Source organism: Manis pentadactyla, chromosome 12 (genome assembly GCF_030020395.1).
Source record: "Manis pentadactyla isolate mManPen7 chromosome 12, mManPen7.hap1, whole genome shotgun sequence".
NCBI lineage: Eukaryota > Metazoa > Chordata > Mammalia > Pholidota > Manidae > Manis > Manis pentadactyla.
The window spans coordinates 106,923,363-106,940,011 of NC_080030.1; the positions used below are offsets into that span (position 1 = coordinate 106,923,363).

General features: G+C 43.1%; 1 protein-coding gene across 1 annotated transcript in view; it reads right to left on the bottom strand.

Annotated features, from left to right (window-relative positions):
- Nucleotides 1-16,649, bottom strand: part of RTN4IP1 (reticulon 4 interacting protein 1) — a 37,390-nt gene that overhangs the window by 12,908 nt on the left and 7,833 nt on the right. The window contains exon 5 of the mRNA XM_036902882.2: nucleotides 5,704-5,752. Coding sequence (XP_036758777.1) covers nucleotides 5,704-5,752 — 49 coding nt within the window. The remainder of the gene's footprint in view (nucleotides 1-5,703; nucleotides 5,753-16,649) is intronic.

A 16,649-nucleotide genomic window follows, 5' to 3' on the forward strand; every position in this document is an offset into this window, starting at 1 on the left:
ATAAAAATGCAACATCTCTTCATTTGCGTCTCCCATAAGTATTGGTACAGGCTTGAGTCGGACAGCAAGCCACTACCTGGGACTACGTAATAAATGGAGAGGCGCTCTTAAAAAGTGCTGGAAGGAAATATGGCCATTTTATTTTCAAAATGTGGATCAGGTCCTCTCTTTTGGAGTAAAAAGACTTAAATAAATGGTTCCTAAGACTTAAATACAGATGCCTCATATTTTAAAATAATAAGGAATAACTAAATGTCAATAAAAACTAAATTCTAATGTTCTTTAGGATTAAGCATCCTGCCCCAAAATTGTCATTAGGTGAATTAGAGCAGTCTAATAGAATGAAAAGGGAGCCGTTCACAGCTTAATTTGAGAATAATTATTTGAAGTTCACTGAAAAAATTTTGTATTGATGATTATAGTGATAATAGATGCTGTTTTTACCATCCTATCCTGTGTATCAATTTCTTGAGCTTCCTTACTATAAACTGCAAAGGTTCACTAGAATATAGGACATCTGTGTTTGTTCTGCTCACTACTGAAGCCCCACTCTGTTGGACACATAGATACTAAACAAATACCTGTTACATACAAAAAAATTAAGGATTTAAAAACCATTCATAATGCTAGATCCAATTTCTCACTTTTGAAACACAGTATTGACCAAGGATTTAAATGCCCAGGAACTGTAAGGAAAATTGAAACATTTAGGCGTGACATCATATACAATTCATCATGTCTATGGGCAGGTATATCTGAAGGGTTTCAATCCACTGTATCATCACTATTTCTATTGAAGCCCAAACTGTCACATCTTTGGGAGTTTCTTCAAGTCGGCTCCTGAGTCATTTTGACGTGACTCAACTAGTCTTTGATAGTCTTCCTACTATTTAATATACTCCAGGTTTTGCACCTCGATCTGGAATCTGCCAGTTCTCCAACAAGCCCTGCCTTGTTTTAGCAAGCAGTGATATGTCAAGAGCTAGCTTTTACACATACACAAAATATCTCTTGAGTATCATACTGATAACTTTCCATTCAAATTTGAGACCACAAAGCTTTTATTTAACCTCTTTCCTGTTACATCTGTATCTTTTTTCTTCCACACCTAAATCCTGGTTGTCAAATACATGGGATAACCATTAAAATATGCCATAAATGTCCATTTTTCCTACTGTATATTATATAAAGAACAGTCTCTGAATAATAATGCTATATCACTAATATGATTAATAAAGCATTAAAATAATTTTAATGTACGGTTTCCCTACTTCCCCCCTTTAAAAAATAGTGTACTGTATTTACCTTGTCAGAGCATTTGGCTGTCACACACTACTGTCTCTAACCCCTCATTTAGTGTTAGTTCTACAGATAATTTTATATAGAACATCTACGATCAGTTCTTAATTCAATGTCTCTCTACTCATTTTAGGTGTCTGAAGCTCATCCTCTAGTAGATTTCTCAGAAAGGAATCAGAACATAGTTCTTGCACGTTATTAACAGTTGGTCTGTGTGCTTTTCCCTTTAAAGCTCTTTTTACTGTATATAAAATGCTTGGCATACTCTTAAATGTCTTAACATTTGTCACTCCATTTTTCCCCTGACATTAAAGAACTCTGCCAGAAAGCCTGACAATAACCTAGTTTTACCTCTAAGTCCCATGCTTTTTTTTTTTAAAGCTGTCCCAAGGATGTTTTTTTCTTTGAAAACCAGTAATTTTACTAGAGTTCTCCTTGATATTGCTCATTCCAGGTCCATGTTATTAGTGGAATAAGTGCTGTGGTAACTTAATATGTAATTTCAAATCACTTAATTTCAGGAAACAGGGAAGTTCCTTGAATCCTGGATTTCAGCAGTTGGTCTATCCCCTTGTTTTCATTTTCTTCTTCAGAGACACCCTATTATCCACATATTGATATTCAGTATTTCAATATATTCAATATGTTCATCTGTCATACATTCCTTCCTACCTTCAGTTACTGACTTTCTCTTGAATCTGTTTTCGCTCTTCATTTCTTCTGTATGTTCACATGTTCTATTCCCGTTATGGCAGCACGTTGTTCTGTGTTTATCTGCCACTGAGTTCCTTTGAGGTTAGTCTTCATTGCTAAATGATCTTTTTATGTTTTTCTTTCCCTGAGTTTTTCTGATTTATTTTTTTTTCATGTCTTGTGTCACCAAAATTTTAACTTTTCTTAGCTTGTTTTGAAATTGCAGGTTACTTCTGTTCTGCTGGCATGTTTTCTGAAGGGTTTTCATTGTCTGGAGATAGGATTCGTCTACTCTTTATACTCTTTTTTCTTATAATGACTTTGCATGGAATTTAACTTTGATACTTTACCATTCCTCAGTTTTTTAAATTGTATTAAAATATTTTTGTGGTGAAATATAACACACACAGAAAAGTGCACAGAATACAAATGTACGGATTAACAAATGATTACAAAGCAAATGCCCCCATAAGCATCAGTCAAGAATAGGAATCAGGACACGGCTCACGGCCCTGGGCCATCTCCCTTCCCCTGCCAGTGTAGACCTCCTCACTCCCTCGGAGGGAAAGACCATCCTCCAGACTTTCATGTAACCCTTTTTGCTTCCAGGTGGGCATCCTTAAACACTATTGTTTAGTTTCATCTGTTCTTGAATCTAATTCAATGGAATCATGTCAGTTGTACTCTTTTGTATCGGACTTCTTTTCGCTAATATTCCGCTTGTGAGATCCTCTACTTTATTGTGTTCAACTGTAGTTTCTTTCCATGGCTACACAGTATTCCAGTGTCAGGCCCCGGCACAAGTACTCATCCACTTGCTGCTGGTGGACACTGAGTCGTTCTGGTTGGGGGACAGCGTCTGTGATTCTGGTGCTGGCTGTTCAGTGCGCCTGCATCTATATCCACCCATAGGGTGTATTCATTAGAGTGGAGTCGTTGAGTTACCGCCGGGCAATTTATATTCAGGTTTGGTAGATGGTGCCAAATGATTTTTCTAAGTGTGCCGAACTCACACTCTAACCCACAAGGCATATGCTCTTTCTCTTTTCCTCCTATCCTACTTCCTCCACTTACTTACTCATTGACCCATGTTCACGGACAGTCCCTGGATGAGGCCCTGGTCTCTGTCTTCGTCTATTCAGGCTCTAACAGAATACCCAGATAGGGTAGCTTAACAGAAACCTCTTTCCCACAGTTCTGGGGGCTGAATGCACGGTCCTCTGCTGAGAGCCCTCTTCCTGGCTCACAGCCAGCACCTTCTCTGTGTCCCACATGGTAGAAGGGCTAACGGAGCGCCGCAGGGCCTCATTTATGAGGGTATTAACATTATTCATGAGGGCCACTCCCCAACACTGCCACATGGGTCATTAAGGCTTCAGCACAGGACTTTTAGAGGGACACCGGCATTCAAGACTAGAGCAGTATCTAACGGAGACTTGGAAAGGAAGGCGTGCGTCTCCTAGGAATCCTCTGCCCTCTCCCCCGGTTCAGTGAGCAGACGGACGGCGAAGTCCGCACTGTCCGGGTCCTCGGGACCTGGGGAGGAGCACAGCACCACCTAGAAAGCACGGCGGGCGGCAGAGCCTCTGAGGGGCTCACTGACCCTGCACAGGGAAAGAGCCTCTCCCCTTACACCGAGCGAGGCTTACTCAGGCCCCCTCCCCAGGTGCCAGCCAGTTAAACGTCGAAGCCAACAGAAGCAGCCAGCAGGTGCCATCCTCTTCCTGGAGGCGTAGGGCACTGTTTCATTTGTTTGAGGTAAAATTCACATAACATAAAACTCACCATTTTAACAATTCAAAGCATACGATTCAATGGCTTTTAGTACATTCACGATGTTATACAACTATTACCACTAATTTCAGTATATTTTCCTCATTCCAAAAATAAACCCTACGCCTGTTAAGCAGTCATTCCCCATCCCTTCCTCCCCCAGCCCCTGGCAATCGCTAATCTGTTTTCTGTCTCTAGATTTGCTTCTTCTGGACATGATATAAATGGAATCATGCAGAATGGGACCTTTTGTGTCTGGATTCTTCCACTTAGCAAAATGTTTCAAGGTTTACCCATGCTGTATCATTCATAAGAACTTTATTCCTTTTTAGACCTGAATGATATTCCATTGTGTGTATATGTTCCACTTTTGTTTAATTATTCAACAGTTGATAGGCATTAGGGTCACTTCCACTTTTCAGCTACTATGAATATTGATGCTGCTATGAACATTTTCGCACAAGTTTTTGTTTGAACATGTTTTCATTTCTCTCAGATATATATCTCAGAATGGAATTGCTGGGTCACGTGGTAATACTTTTTTTAACATTTTAAGGAACTGCCAAACTGTTTTCCACAACAGCTGCACCATTTTACATTCCCACTAGCAATGGATAAGAATTTCAGTTTCTCTACATCCTTGCCAACTTGTTAATTTCCATTTTTTTGTTTGCTTTTTTAAAGCCATCCTCGCAAGTGTGAAGTGGTATCTCATTGTGATTTGGTTTTATTTGATTTCTGACTTAACTAATGACTAACGATGTCAAACACCTTTCTATCGGCTTATTGGCCATTTGTATTATCTTCTTTGATGAAATGTCTACTCAAGTCCTTTGCTAATTTTTTAACTGGGTTGTCTTCCTCTTGTTGAGTTGTTAAAGTTCTTTACATACTCTGGATACTATACCCTTATCAGGTAAGTGATTTGCAAATATTTGCTCCCATTCTGTGTGTTACCTTATTACTTTCTAGATGGTATCCTTTGATACGCAACAGTTTTTAATTTTGATGCAGTCCAGTTAATTTTTTTCCCCTGTTGCTCGTGCCTTTGGGGTCAGATCTAGGAATATCTTGCCGAATCCAAGGTCAGGAGATTTACCCCTGTGTTTTTCTCTAAGAGCTGTCTGGTTTTAGCTCTTACATTTAGGGCTCTGACCCAGTTGGAGTTGGTTTTCATGTAGGATGTGAGGTAGGGATCCAACTTCATTCTTTTGCATGTGGATATCTGGTTATTCCAGCAACATTCATCAAAAAGACTCTTCTTGTCCCCACTTAATGGTCTTGCTGCCCTAATCTAAACTTTCAGTTGGCCACAGATGTATCAGTTTACTTCTGGATGCCCAGTTCTGTTCCACTGACCTCTATGTCCATCCTGATGCCAGTACCACACCGTTCTGATTCTTGTCATTTCGTAGTAAATTTTACAACTGAGAAGTGTTGAGTCCTCCAGGTCTGTCTTCCCAGATTATCTGGCAGTCTAGGGCCCCTTGCAGATTAGAATCACCGGGTCCACTTACACAGAAGAGGCAGCAGTGATTTTGATAGGACCACACTGAATCTGTAGATCACTTCAGAGGAATACTGCCATCTTTACGGCATTTCGGCTCTTGTTTTTCTATACACATTTTAGAACCAGATTCTCAATTTCTGCCAAATTGCAAACTCCCATCCTCATGCACTGTCCACAGTCTTCCCCACTAAAAGGTTTCCTACATTGTTATACAGGACACCACAAACTAACTCACATTAAAACCCTCGAAAGGTTAACACCTCCTTCTATGTTAGAAAATTTCCTTAGAAGAGTAAGCTGAAATTACACTGAATTTACTGAAGCTACCTTTCTCTCACCTTTTAAGGAAAAATAATTTCTAATATGTAAATTTATAAATTCATAAAAATAATCATTTTTCTATTCACAAGATTAAAAAATTGGTGTACCTGTATAGCAAAAGTACCAACTCCACCCGAAGCACCCAAGATTAAAACACTGCAATGCAAAAGAAACTATAATTAATGAAAATAATAGGCCAATATAACTGGATTAATAAACAAGATGTTTTCAACATGTAATTGGCTCAAAGATAAACAATCCCAAAGGCAAACAAACTCATTCAGCTTCCCAAGGTTATTACAGAGATTTTCATTTTAGGTTCACCAAGAAGCTGTAAATGTTTAAAATTGGACATTCTATGAACTCTTTACCAAGAATACCAAATACCAAAAATACCAATAATTTGTGCAGTTGACCCCTAAACAACATGGCGGTTAGGGGTGCCAACCCAGTGCAGTTGAAAGTCTGCATATAACTTTTGACACCCCAAAAACTTAACTACTAATAGCCTACTGTTGACTGGAAGCATTATGGAAAACAGTTGATTGACACATATTTACGTATTATATACTGTAATCTTACAGTAAACCTACTGAAAAGAAAATGTTTTCTCAAATTGTCACAACCTCCAAAATATTTTCCAAATATATTTACTGAGAAATATACCCAAATATTCACGGATCCACACCGTTCAAACTTGTGTTGTTCAACTGTACTTTTTTTAAAATAGCGCAGATGGTTCTTAGTAACATCTGCCTTACTATTTTTCTAGGCTAAAATTATCATCGTTTTCTCCATAAGAGGGGGTTCTGAGATCCTTATTAGTGTGTTAGAGTAGATTCAGTTGCTCCCTAAGAAAAAGTGGGTTCCTGACCACATTCCTGCCACAGCGGAATAAATGTCTTGTGTTCATTCAAGTCCCAACAAGCTCATCCACCTTCATAAATGGAAACCAACCTCATCCCAGTGCAGCTTCCTGGGAAAGCCAGTGACCCTGCGCTGTGAGCACAGACATCTTCGTCTCCAGGCTTTACCCAGTTTGCTTACTGGAAACCCCCTGCCGCTCTGCACCACATTGTCCAGCCTGGAGTCTGCAGATGAGTGGGGGTGGTGGGGACGAGGGTGAGAACCCTCTGAAACTGTGAACTGATTGGAGTAACATCTAAAAGTTGGTGTCATTATGCATCTGTGCACGGAGGGGAGAGGGACCCAGATCAATTCTCCCAAAGAAGTGTGTAGCCCAAAAGAGAATCACTAGTCAGAAATACCCCCGATCCATGCACTCACATTTTATTCTTGAATTAAGCTGGAGCACCAGAGAATTGCCTCCTTGGACTGCATGGTCCCAGGTTCCCAGAAAATTGTTTGTCCTGAACTATATCAATTATACTACCAGTCTAGGATGAAGGACATAATAAAAAGTGACAGTTTGGTATCTGATATACATTCGCTGATACAGACAAAGGAATTCTTCCTGAAAACTCTCTTTGTAAGCTCCAAGAGAAAACCTTTTTCTAAATACCAGGTGGTGGGAGTGTCTGTGCTTCTAATTATCTGTCACTGACTTGCCTGCTGGAAAGGGGATGGGGTCTCGCCACCCACCTCAGGCGAGTACACCGGACCTTGAAACATGCACTCTGTCTACAGTCGTCACCTGAGTTTCGTTGTATCTTTTTCTCTCTTCCCAAATCACAGAGGGCTGGTGGCCACCCTTTAGATCTTAAAAGTTACAACTAAAATTTCTGAGCCAAAAGTTCACTTTGAAATGAACTATTAAGTGCAATTAAAACAAGTCTTGAAAATTATGTTCCTCCTAGAAGAGTTACTTTTAATTTTAAAGAAACATAAATTGTGAAGAGTAGAAAAACTTTAAACAGCAACTCCTCCAAAATCCTTCAATTCACACATTTAAAAGCTTTAATATTTTCTAGATGGGGGAAAGAAAGCATTTAAAATGCCCCAGATACATCTAAAAATGAATTCATCCATGAAATGTTTTACCCTCTTCCTCTGCCCTATTCTTATAGAAATGTAACAATTAAACTCCCACTTAAATTCTTCACAGTCGAATCTTTATCTCAACACTGACTTCTCACTATTTATTAAACAGAACCCTCCACCTCAGCCTCTCCAGTCCCCTTGCCCTTATTCCCAAGGCCCATTCCTCCTGCTCTCAAAGGCTTTCACTGGGCACCAGGGTTCCCTTCCCTTGAAGGCCACGTCTCCGTCTTCCTGCACAACATCCTTGACCCGACCCCAGTACCCACACCACCCATCTCACATCTGTCACACTGGAGACTCACAGCCACATGCTTCCCAGGCTACTCTGCACCGCCTCAAGGACAGAGACCTCACATTATGCCCAGAACCAGGCACAGGACCCCAGGTGAAGCAGGTGCCTGATGAACGTTTCTTGACTTTAAAAATTATCCAAATCAGCATTAGATGCCACAAGCAAGGCAATACCTGCTACTACCTCACGTGTGGGAATCATCTGGCTATTTGAAAGCCTGCAGTACAGTTTCTTCCGGGTAAGAAAAGCTTGCAATAAATTTCTAATGTTCCCCCTGATAATGCTGGATTCAGAGGATACCGAATAGAACGGCTGCTTCGGGATCCAACTGCCAGACCCATCGCCAACTTACTACTGCCAGTTCATCTCATCCCCGTAACTCCTGATACAAAGCAGCCTTATTCAACTCCAAATAATAAAGGACCGACAAACAAAATGTTTCCCAGCAGCACTTATCAGAAGAGGGAGTGATTCTCCAACGGCAGCGTCCGTTCCTGAAGCCGCCACTGGGGGGCGCCCCCAAGTGCGAATCGGGCAGGAGCCGGCCCCGGGGCGGAGCTCCGCGCGGAGAGGGTCCTGGGGACGCAGCATTCCCGGCCCACGCTCTCTACAGGTTCAACCGGGGCCGCCCTTGGAGTCCTGCGGCTGCCCTCTTCAAAGCGCTTTCCGCACCCGGGGGAACGGCTGCGGGGCTTGCCCGCCACGCGCCGCGTGCGCGCGAACCAAGGTGACGCCCCCCGCCCTCCCGCGGCGGCCGCGCTGTCACCCTGGGCTCAGCAGAAGCGTCTCCGCTACGGGGTGGGGAAAGGCGCGCTGCATCGCGTCCCGGGTCCCGTAGCGCCGGTGCCAGGAAACAACTATTTACAAAAGGCACCATAATTCAAAGTGGCCAAGATTTTTAATCACATTCCTCCCCTACTTCTGAAGTCCACATACAGAAGAAATCAGCGGGCATGACATGTGGCAGATGTAAAAAATATGGGGGAAAGCATGAGTAATTACGACACTGCTTATGCATGCTTGAACACTAACAGCTAATTTGCTCTGTCATTTCTGCCCAAGCTCTGAATTCCCCCTGGGCATACATTAAGGTACTAACACAATGTTGGCTTCTTTTCCACAAGGAGCCACTTTTAGTTTAGCATTTGGGCACCTAAGTCCTCTATGATCACATCTTTCAGTATTTTAATATTCTGATGCTAGGCATCAACACCCGAACTGCCTTGGAAATAAAAAAAATATACAGAACGCACTACAATACAGCCAGAGATCTAAAAATAGGTCATTGTCCTTCAATTTTCTATATCATGGCTTAGTCCCAGAAATCTGAATGCCAGGGCTGGTATCTAGGGTCCTGGATTCTAGTCCCAACTCTCTCACTCACTGAATCTACAGGCCTCAGATTCATTACCTATAAAAAATCATGACACTCACACCAGTTAGGATGGCCAACGTAGAAAAGACTAGGAACAGCAAATGCTGGCGAGGCTGTGGAGAAAGGGGAGCCCTCCTACACTGCTGGTCAGAATGTAAACTAGTTCAACCATTGTGGAAAGCAGTATGGAGGTTCCTCAGAAAACTCAGAATAGAAATACCACTTGACCCAAGAATTCCACTCCTAGGAATTTACCCTAAGAATGTAGGATCCCAGTTGCAAAAAGACAGATGCACCCCTATGTTTATTGCAGCACTATTTACAATAGCCAAGAAATGGAAACAACCTAAGTGTCTATCAGTGGATGAATGGATAAAGAAGATGTGGTACATATACACAATGGAATATTATTCAGTCATAAGAAGAAAACAAATCCTCCCATTTGCAACAACATGGACGGAGCTAGAGGGTATTATGCTCAGTGAAATAAGCCAGGCAGAGAAAGACAAGTACCAAATTATTTCACTCATCTGTGGAGGCAGAACAAAGCAAAAACTGAAGGATCAAAACAGCAGCAGACTCACAGAACCCAAGAATGGACTAACAGTTACTAAAGGGAAAGGGACTGGGGAGGGTGGGTGGGAAGGGAGGGAGAAGGGGTAAGGGGCATTAAAATTAGCACACATAATGCGGGGGGGGGGCACTGGGAAGGCAGTACAGCACAGAGAAGAGAAGAAGTGACTCTATAGCATCTTACTATGCTGACGGACAGTGACTGTAATGGGGTATGTGGGGGGGACTTGATAATGGGGGGAATGTAGTAACTACAGCGTTGCTCATGTGATTTTATATAAATGATACCAAAAAAATCATCACAGAGGTATACTCTAGGAGTTACAGAAAAAGAAATTGGCACTTAAAGCATTCTTTAAGCTTATATTTAGTTTCCCATCTTTCAAACACAGAAGTATGTAATGCACATATATGACTCCCTCTAGGCCATGTATTTGTTGGGGGAGGGAAGCCACATTACACAATTAGAATGCCCTCCATTAATTCCTACAGCCCCAGAAACAAAGATGATTTAAATACGGCTAACCTCCCATGAGCAGAAACAAGTGCTCTTTAAGAAATAATGATGATGCCAAAACTGTATAATTTCATTTTTTAGTTTCCCACACATTTTTATATCCGGGAAAAAAATGGGTGAGAGGCAGAGAAGTATACCATAAAATGCCAAGTTTACTCCCTAAAGAGAGTGAGAAACTTAATCTGAATAAGTGGAACAGCCTGCAAATCAACCAAACAAGACCAAGATAGCCTGGAACTGTGTGTCCCCTTCCAAGCCCCTGTAATTCACGCAGACTTTCCCCAATTTACCAAACAGTTCACGTGCAAATTAGTTGTTGGGAACTTTTTACACATTTTCCCATGAAAACAAAGTTACTTATATCTTGGCAAGGTATCCAGGGTAGCCATTTATAAAGGTTTAACTAACTTATAACAGACTGAGAACATCACACAGAGTATAACAATGATTCCATGGGAAATGTATCGTAAATTTCAAGCAGGGGTACCCAAGTTGCCAGTTCCTTCAAGCCAGTGCAGAACAGAGGGAAAGAAGGTTCATGATGGCAACAGGCTGGATGAGAAAGACAAGTCGTGTGGACAGAGGCGGATCTGCCCTGGAGCTGCTGGGGTTCGGGACACACCACCCCAACTTCAGCGCCCAGGGAGACTGCGTATCCTAAGCCGAAGGAGTCTGGGAAACAGCTTGTGCAGGAAGGGCTCTCCGACCTTCTCCCCAGAAGCAGGTCAGGACCTCCCGTGAGGGGTCCTCCCTGTGCCTGGCGGGGAGCAGTGGCCCCACCTCCAAGATGAGGTGTGCAGAGAGGAGTGAGAACTGCCCTCGCCCACTCCCCCAGTGTCCTGTGCTTAGTCAGACCTTTCGTCCTCTCACATTTTGTGCACAGCTCTCCCTTCTTCGACAGACGTAGCATGACATTCAGCTTTAACCGCTTCCTCAGATCTGCACTTTCTTATGAAGGTTTCTGTGTCACATAAAACTTAAATAAATCCGTATTCTTTTCTCCTGTTAATCTGTCTTTTTTTACAGGCCAAGAACTTAGTAGAGGAAAAAAGGTATTTTTTCTCTCCAGTGAGCCAAAGAAGCTTAAACTTTGAGTCTGGGCCCTGAGAGGAACCTGAGCAAAATACCTGCATGGACATACCTTTCTGTGAAATGTGCTAAAGTAAAATATGTTAATGAAGGGTGGCAGAATACGCCACCCCAAAACGTACCACTTAGGCATAAGGACTATTTTGAGCTGAAGATAATCTAGAAGAAACAGAAGCAAGCTCTCTGCCCTGACCCTATTTGCCTATAAAAGCAGGACATAAATTTACAAAGGGGCCCCTCCTCTGTACCAGGAGGGACAAAGGTTAATCCCTGGAGATAACTTCAGACCCTTCTCAATGCAGAAGGCACCAACTTAAATCTGCCTAACAAATTCTACTCTTGCTTTTTCCTGGTAACCTCTCTGCAAGCGGCCTTCCCACTTTCTCCCTTCTGTCTTCAGCTGAAGATGGTGCTTTAGCTTGAATTCTAAGCTACTTCTGTGAGTTTATTCATTTTCCCCTGGTCTCTCCCATGTATGCGGGAGGTATACATGTTGATAAACTTTTCTTGTTGGGTTTCCTCTTATTAGTGTTTTATCACAGAAGTTTCAGCCGAGAACTCAGAAGGGCACAGGGGGAATTATTTTTCCTCCCCTACTAACCACAACGAGTTGAAGTTTCTGTCTCTTTCCACTCCTACACGCTCCATTATACTTCTCCTCTTGTCAGCTGACACCAGGTTTGGCTGAAGGGAAGTTGGTTTGGAAATACATCTGCTTTGGGCTTCGTGGGAAATACTGAAGTGGCTCATAGTCATTCCTGCGTACGGTGAAGTTACTGCAGGCTGGCCTGGTTTAGGAATGCCTTCCAGCAATATTCCTACTTCTCATAAGTCAACATAACAAAGCATCAAAATTTTATTATGATAAGTCTAAGGACCAAGGTGCCCAGCACTGGATTATGTAAGTTGTGAGGGAAAAAAATGGTTAAACAAGATACAGAACCAGAAGTTAGTCTATAGAAAATTCTTCCAATTAAAAGACATATAGAAACCTACAACACACCACTGGGAAAGTCATTTCGGGCATCAGGACACACAAATTGTAGGCTGCCCCAGGCGCCCGGCCCGGGTCACAGATCTGAAGCCAGGTCAGTCTGCACTTAGGAAATGCCCTACTGCCGAGGCACTAACACTGACCACGGCCCTCCGACGGGGCTCTCCCTGGCTTAGCTGACTCTGGAAAACGGGCGGGCCTGCCGGACTTGCAAGGAAACCCCCGACTTCCCGGCCAATCGTCCTATTCCATGCTGCCCCTTCTAACGCTCTGTAAGCCTCATTCGTGCCCCAAATCCCCTGTGACCACTGCTCCCCAACCCGTGAATAAAGGACAAATGCATTTCTACATTGTGTTGTTTTTGTCCTCTGACAACGAGTGGGCGAGAGAGGGCTGTCCGTTAAGATGCAGCCGTATTTTAGGCTTACTCATTGCGTGAGAAAACCTGAAATGCCTTGAAATCTTACAGCTCCTATATTAAAGAAACTTGGAAGACGTTTTTCCAAATTTGACAACAATTCTAAATTTTATATGACATGAACAATAATGGGTTGTGCAGCAGAAGGGGAGGGAGAAGGGTCCAGGAATAATACTGGGTTCTGGCTTGAGGTAAATCTCACCAACATCAGGAATACAGAGCAACAGTCAGGGTGAGAGTCGGTCTTGTGTTGCACAAATTGAGTTTAAAATACACAGGGACATGCAGCTGAAACTCAGTATAGACGTCAGAAGCGTAGACCTGCCGAGCTACCAAGATGTCCAGAGCGTCAGGAGCCGATGAGCTGGCGCGGCAGACAGAGGAGGGACGGGGCGGGACGCCGGGCAACAGCTCAGCTCCGGCTGGCGGCAGGCAGAGGCCTTGAAAAATGACGAGAAATGGTAAGAGGAAAACTAGGGGGCAGCCAGCAGGGCCGGAGACCCCAGGGACGGCGGATCAAGGAGAACTGAGAAGCACCACTGGTTTGACAGCTCGGTGAGCTGCGACCCGGGGAGAGCGGGGCAGAGCTGGACGGCGGGCGGCCTGGAGGCCAGGGCACAGCGCGTCCAGCCGAGGTGACCTCTACACCCCCAGGCAGCAGCCCAGCCACCAGGACAGCTACTCCGCGGGACACAAACTGCCAGGAAGGGCTGCCCTCCTGTTCCTTTAACTGAGTCCGCCCAGAGCTCCCGGAACAGCAGGCCCAGAAGTTGGGGCAAGGCTCTTTGCGCCCCTGTGGCCTGGCCAGAGCCTCCGCCCTTCCCAGCCGCGATTTCTTCAAGCAAATAAACCACACGGGTTTCTTTCTTCTCCCTCTTCCCCGTCCAACCATACGACCTCAGCAAGTGCAAATGAAAACCCACAGTCCACAGGGGTGGCGGGAGTGGAGAGTGGGCAGGAACGGGGAGGGGGGGGGGCACGCACAGGCCGCAGAAGGTTTCTGAACGAAGGGAGCTGACTTATAACCACCGCTACAGGTGTACTGCACGGGGAGGGGATGAAGCCAGGGTTTGTAAGTCTGAACCTAATTCTACAAACAGAATTAATCGGACACCTAATTCGCACTTACGTGACAAAATCTTTACGGCCAAAGCCTAAACTCGAGTAAGAAACAGTGAACAGCATTCCTAAATTCACTGCAGTGGGTCAAGGATGCACAGGTCAAACGTGGAAAGTATGTTGTGGAGGAGGGGTGGCTCAATTTCTAAGACTGTCTAAGACTTCTGTCAAACAGAGCAAAGTATAACTTTCCCAGTAAAAGATGGATTTCAGGTAGAGCAAGATACTACCAGTAAATATAACCATCAGACTGAACTGCTTCCAAAAAAATATCAGGTGGAACCACTTTTTAAAGAACTTCCGTCATCTTGAGAACCCCAAGTTACCTAAGGGTTCCTACTAATAAATCATGAAGAAACTACAGATAGGCTGATAACAAGGAAATCGCTTCATTTTGGCATTTTCTAGTGACACCAACGTGTGGGCCAAAGTGACAGACTCTATCACATCAATATTAAATTGTCCCCTGGGTTCAATGAAGCTCTGTTGTTGCAGAAATATAATTATATAACAGAAAGGAAAAGGCAAACACCATCGAACCCTTAGAAAGCTTTGTCTTAATTTCAAAAAGCTGTTTGTTATAAAGAAATCCTATAAAAACTTTCAAGGCGCTGATGGGTGTTTCTGTCACCGTAAGCTTTGTTTTGTTTTTTAAGTAACTGGTTAGAAAAACAGACTGTTGGTCCTTGATAACAAACATTGACCGGCTTCATGCAGAAGAAAGCGTGCCTTAATGCCAACAGCTAGCAGGAAGAGAATAATTACTGCTTAGAGAGGCCAAAATATGCCCCCCAATCACATGAATATTCAAACAGAAAAAAGCCACTTTGGACACGAGAATCTCTGAGTCTATGTCTAATGAAATCCCACTAGAGCAATAATTTTTTCATGTAAACGTACTTTACAGTATTTTAAGGTGCTCACAGCTCTCAGGCGGTTCTCACAGATAAGCAGATAGAGGAAGAGAAGGAGGCCATTATTACCACCCATGTGAAGCAATTGCAGAAAACAGAAATTTCCTGCAGCACCAAGGGCATGCACACAGGGATGCAGAGCATCCATGATGTGAGCTAGTGAGGCTCTGGATGATGGATTGCATGCATTCCAGCTCGGTTAACATGCAGCGAAATCAATACACAGGTTCAACGTGATATAATATATAATTGCCTTATAAGGTATAAAACCTCCCACTTCTCAAAGCTGTCATACACTCAGTACTTTGGGGGACCTGCAGGTCAGACCGTAAACAGCGTGCATGTGGTCACGGATTAGGCAGCAGCGGAGCGGAGCACAGGACCCCAGTTCCAAGCCATTACTGCTTAAACTGAAGGTAACTCAGTACCAGAGTCACCACAAAGCCAACGACACAATGAGGGCGCACATCTAAGTATCTGCCAAGAGACAGCTAGATCGGTTTCTAAATCGTTCTCTTCAAGGTAATAGAAACACGTCTGCCCGGAGAGCCTGAACTGGCAAAGGAACAGCAGCTCCCCGACCACAGGGCACATGCCATCACGCGGGCAGAGAAAATCTATATTGTTTTTAAGGAAAAATCAAAACAGTAAAGCATCAATGTCAACACAGAGTCTACAACAATAATAAAAGTCTAAAAATCTTGAGTAAGATTTTTGCAATGTTATTAACTTAGACAAACCATTAGGAAAACCCTTGTAGCCATGCTAATTTAAACAGAGTATTTGACAAACTGCCAACTTCCAGAAAGATAAGCCCCAAAAGCTTAAAAAATAAACAGGGTTGACCTTTAGAATAAATATTTCCCTTGAATTCTACAATAAAGGGTAGCACCTCATGAGATGAATAGCCTTCACACAGCTCTCAGAAATACAGCTACTGAGCTTTCATTAAATTCAATGCTCTATAACCCAACACATTAAATACAAAGTGCAAGGTTTCCCAGCAACAGAAGTACGGTCATTTTATCTGCACAATCCTTATAGTCAAAAAATTATTTTAATTTAGGAAAATTGGACCTACAGCTCTCTCTTCCATCACATTCATTAAATGGTTCTTAACACCTAGTTTTCTCAACAAAAAATAGCTTTCCCTATGATGCCAGGTTCTGACCTCATTCTACTAGTAGTAGCCACTGTTTAGTGAGGGTTTCCTGGTACCACAACCTGTAGGTTTACTCATGTTCTCTCAACGAACTCTTACTACAAACCTCAGAGAAGAGAGGTAAGTGAGGGACCACCAGACCAGGCAGCAGAATCGGGATATGAGTGCAAATACATCCAAGACGTTCTTATTTGCTGTGTTGTTGCTAATTCAAAATTCAAGGCCTTGATGCACTAGAACCGACGTAGCCAAGACCCAGCATGGAGCCGAAGAGAACTCAACAGTATTCAACGGTGTTTTGAGGCCCCTTTATATCCGGCTTTCACGGAAATCTGCGAGTGTGAGAGCAACTCCTAGCAGAGGTAGGAAGAAAACACCTGTAGCTTGACTTCATTCTTGAGAAAGTGAATGAGGTGATTCTCCATCTTTTTAGGAATCTGATCAAAGCTATGAATCTTCTTCACATACAAAATTCTGCATTATTTTAGAAGGCCAGGTGCCCAAAGGCCATCTACACGGTTCAGTTTTAAAATTCTCAATTGATTGGGCTAAGAATCAACAGAATTAAGTCAAGAAAGTGCAAACTAACAGAGTTCTTT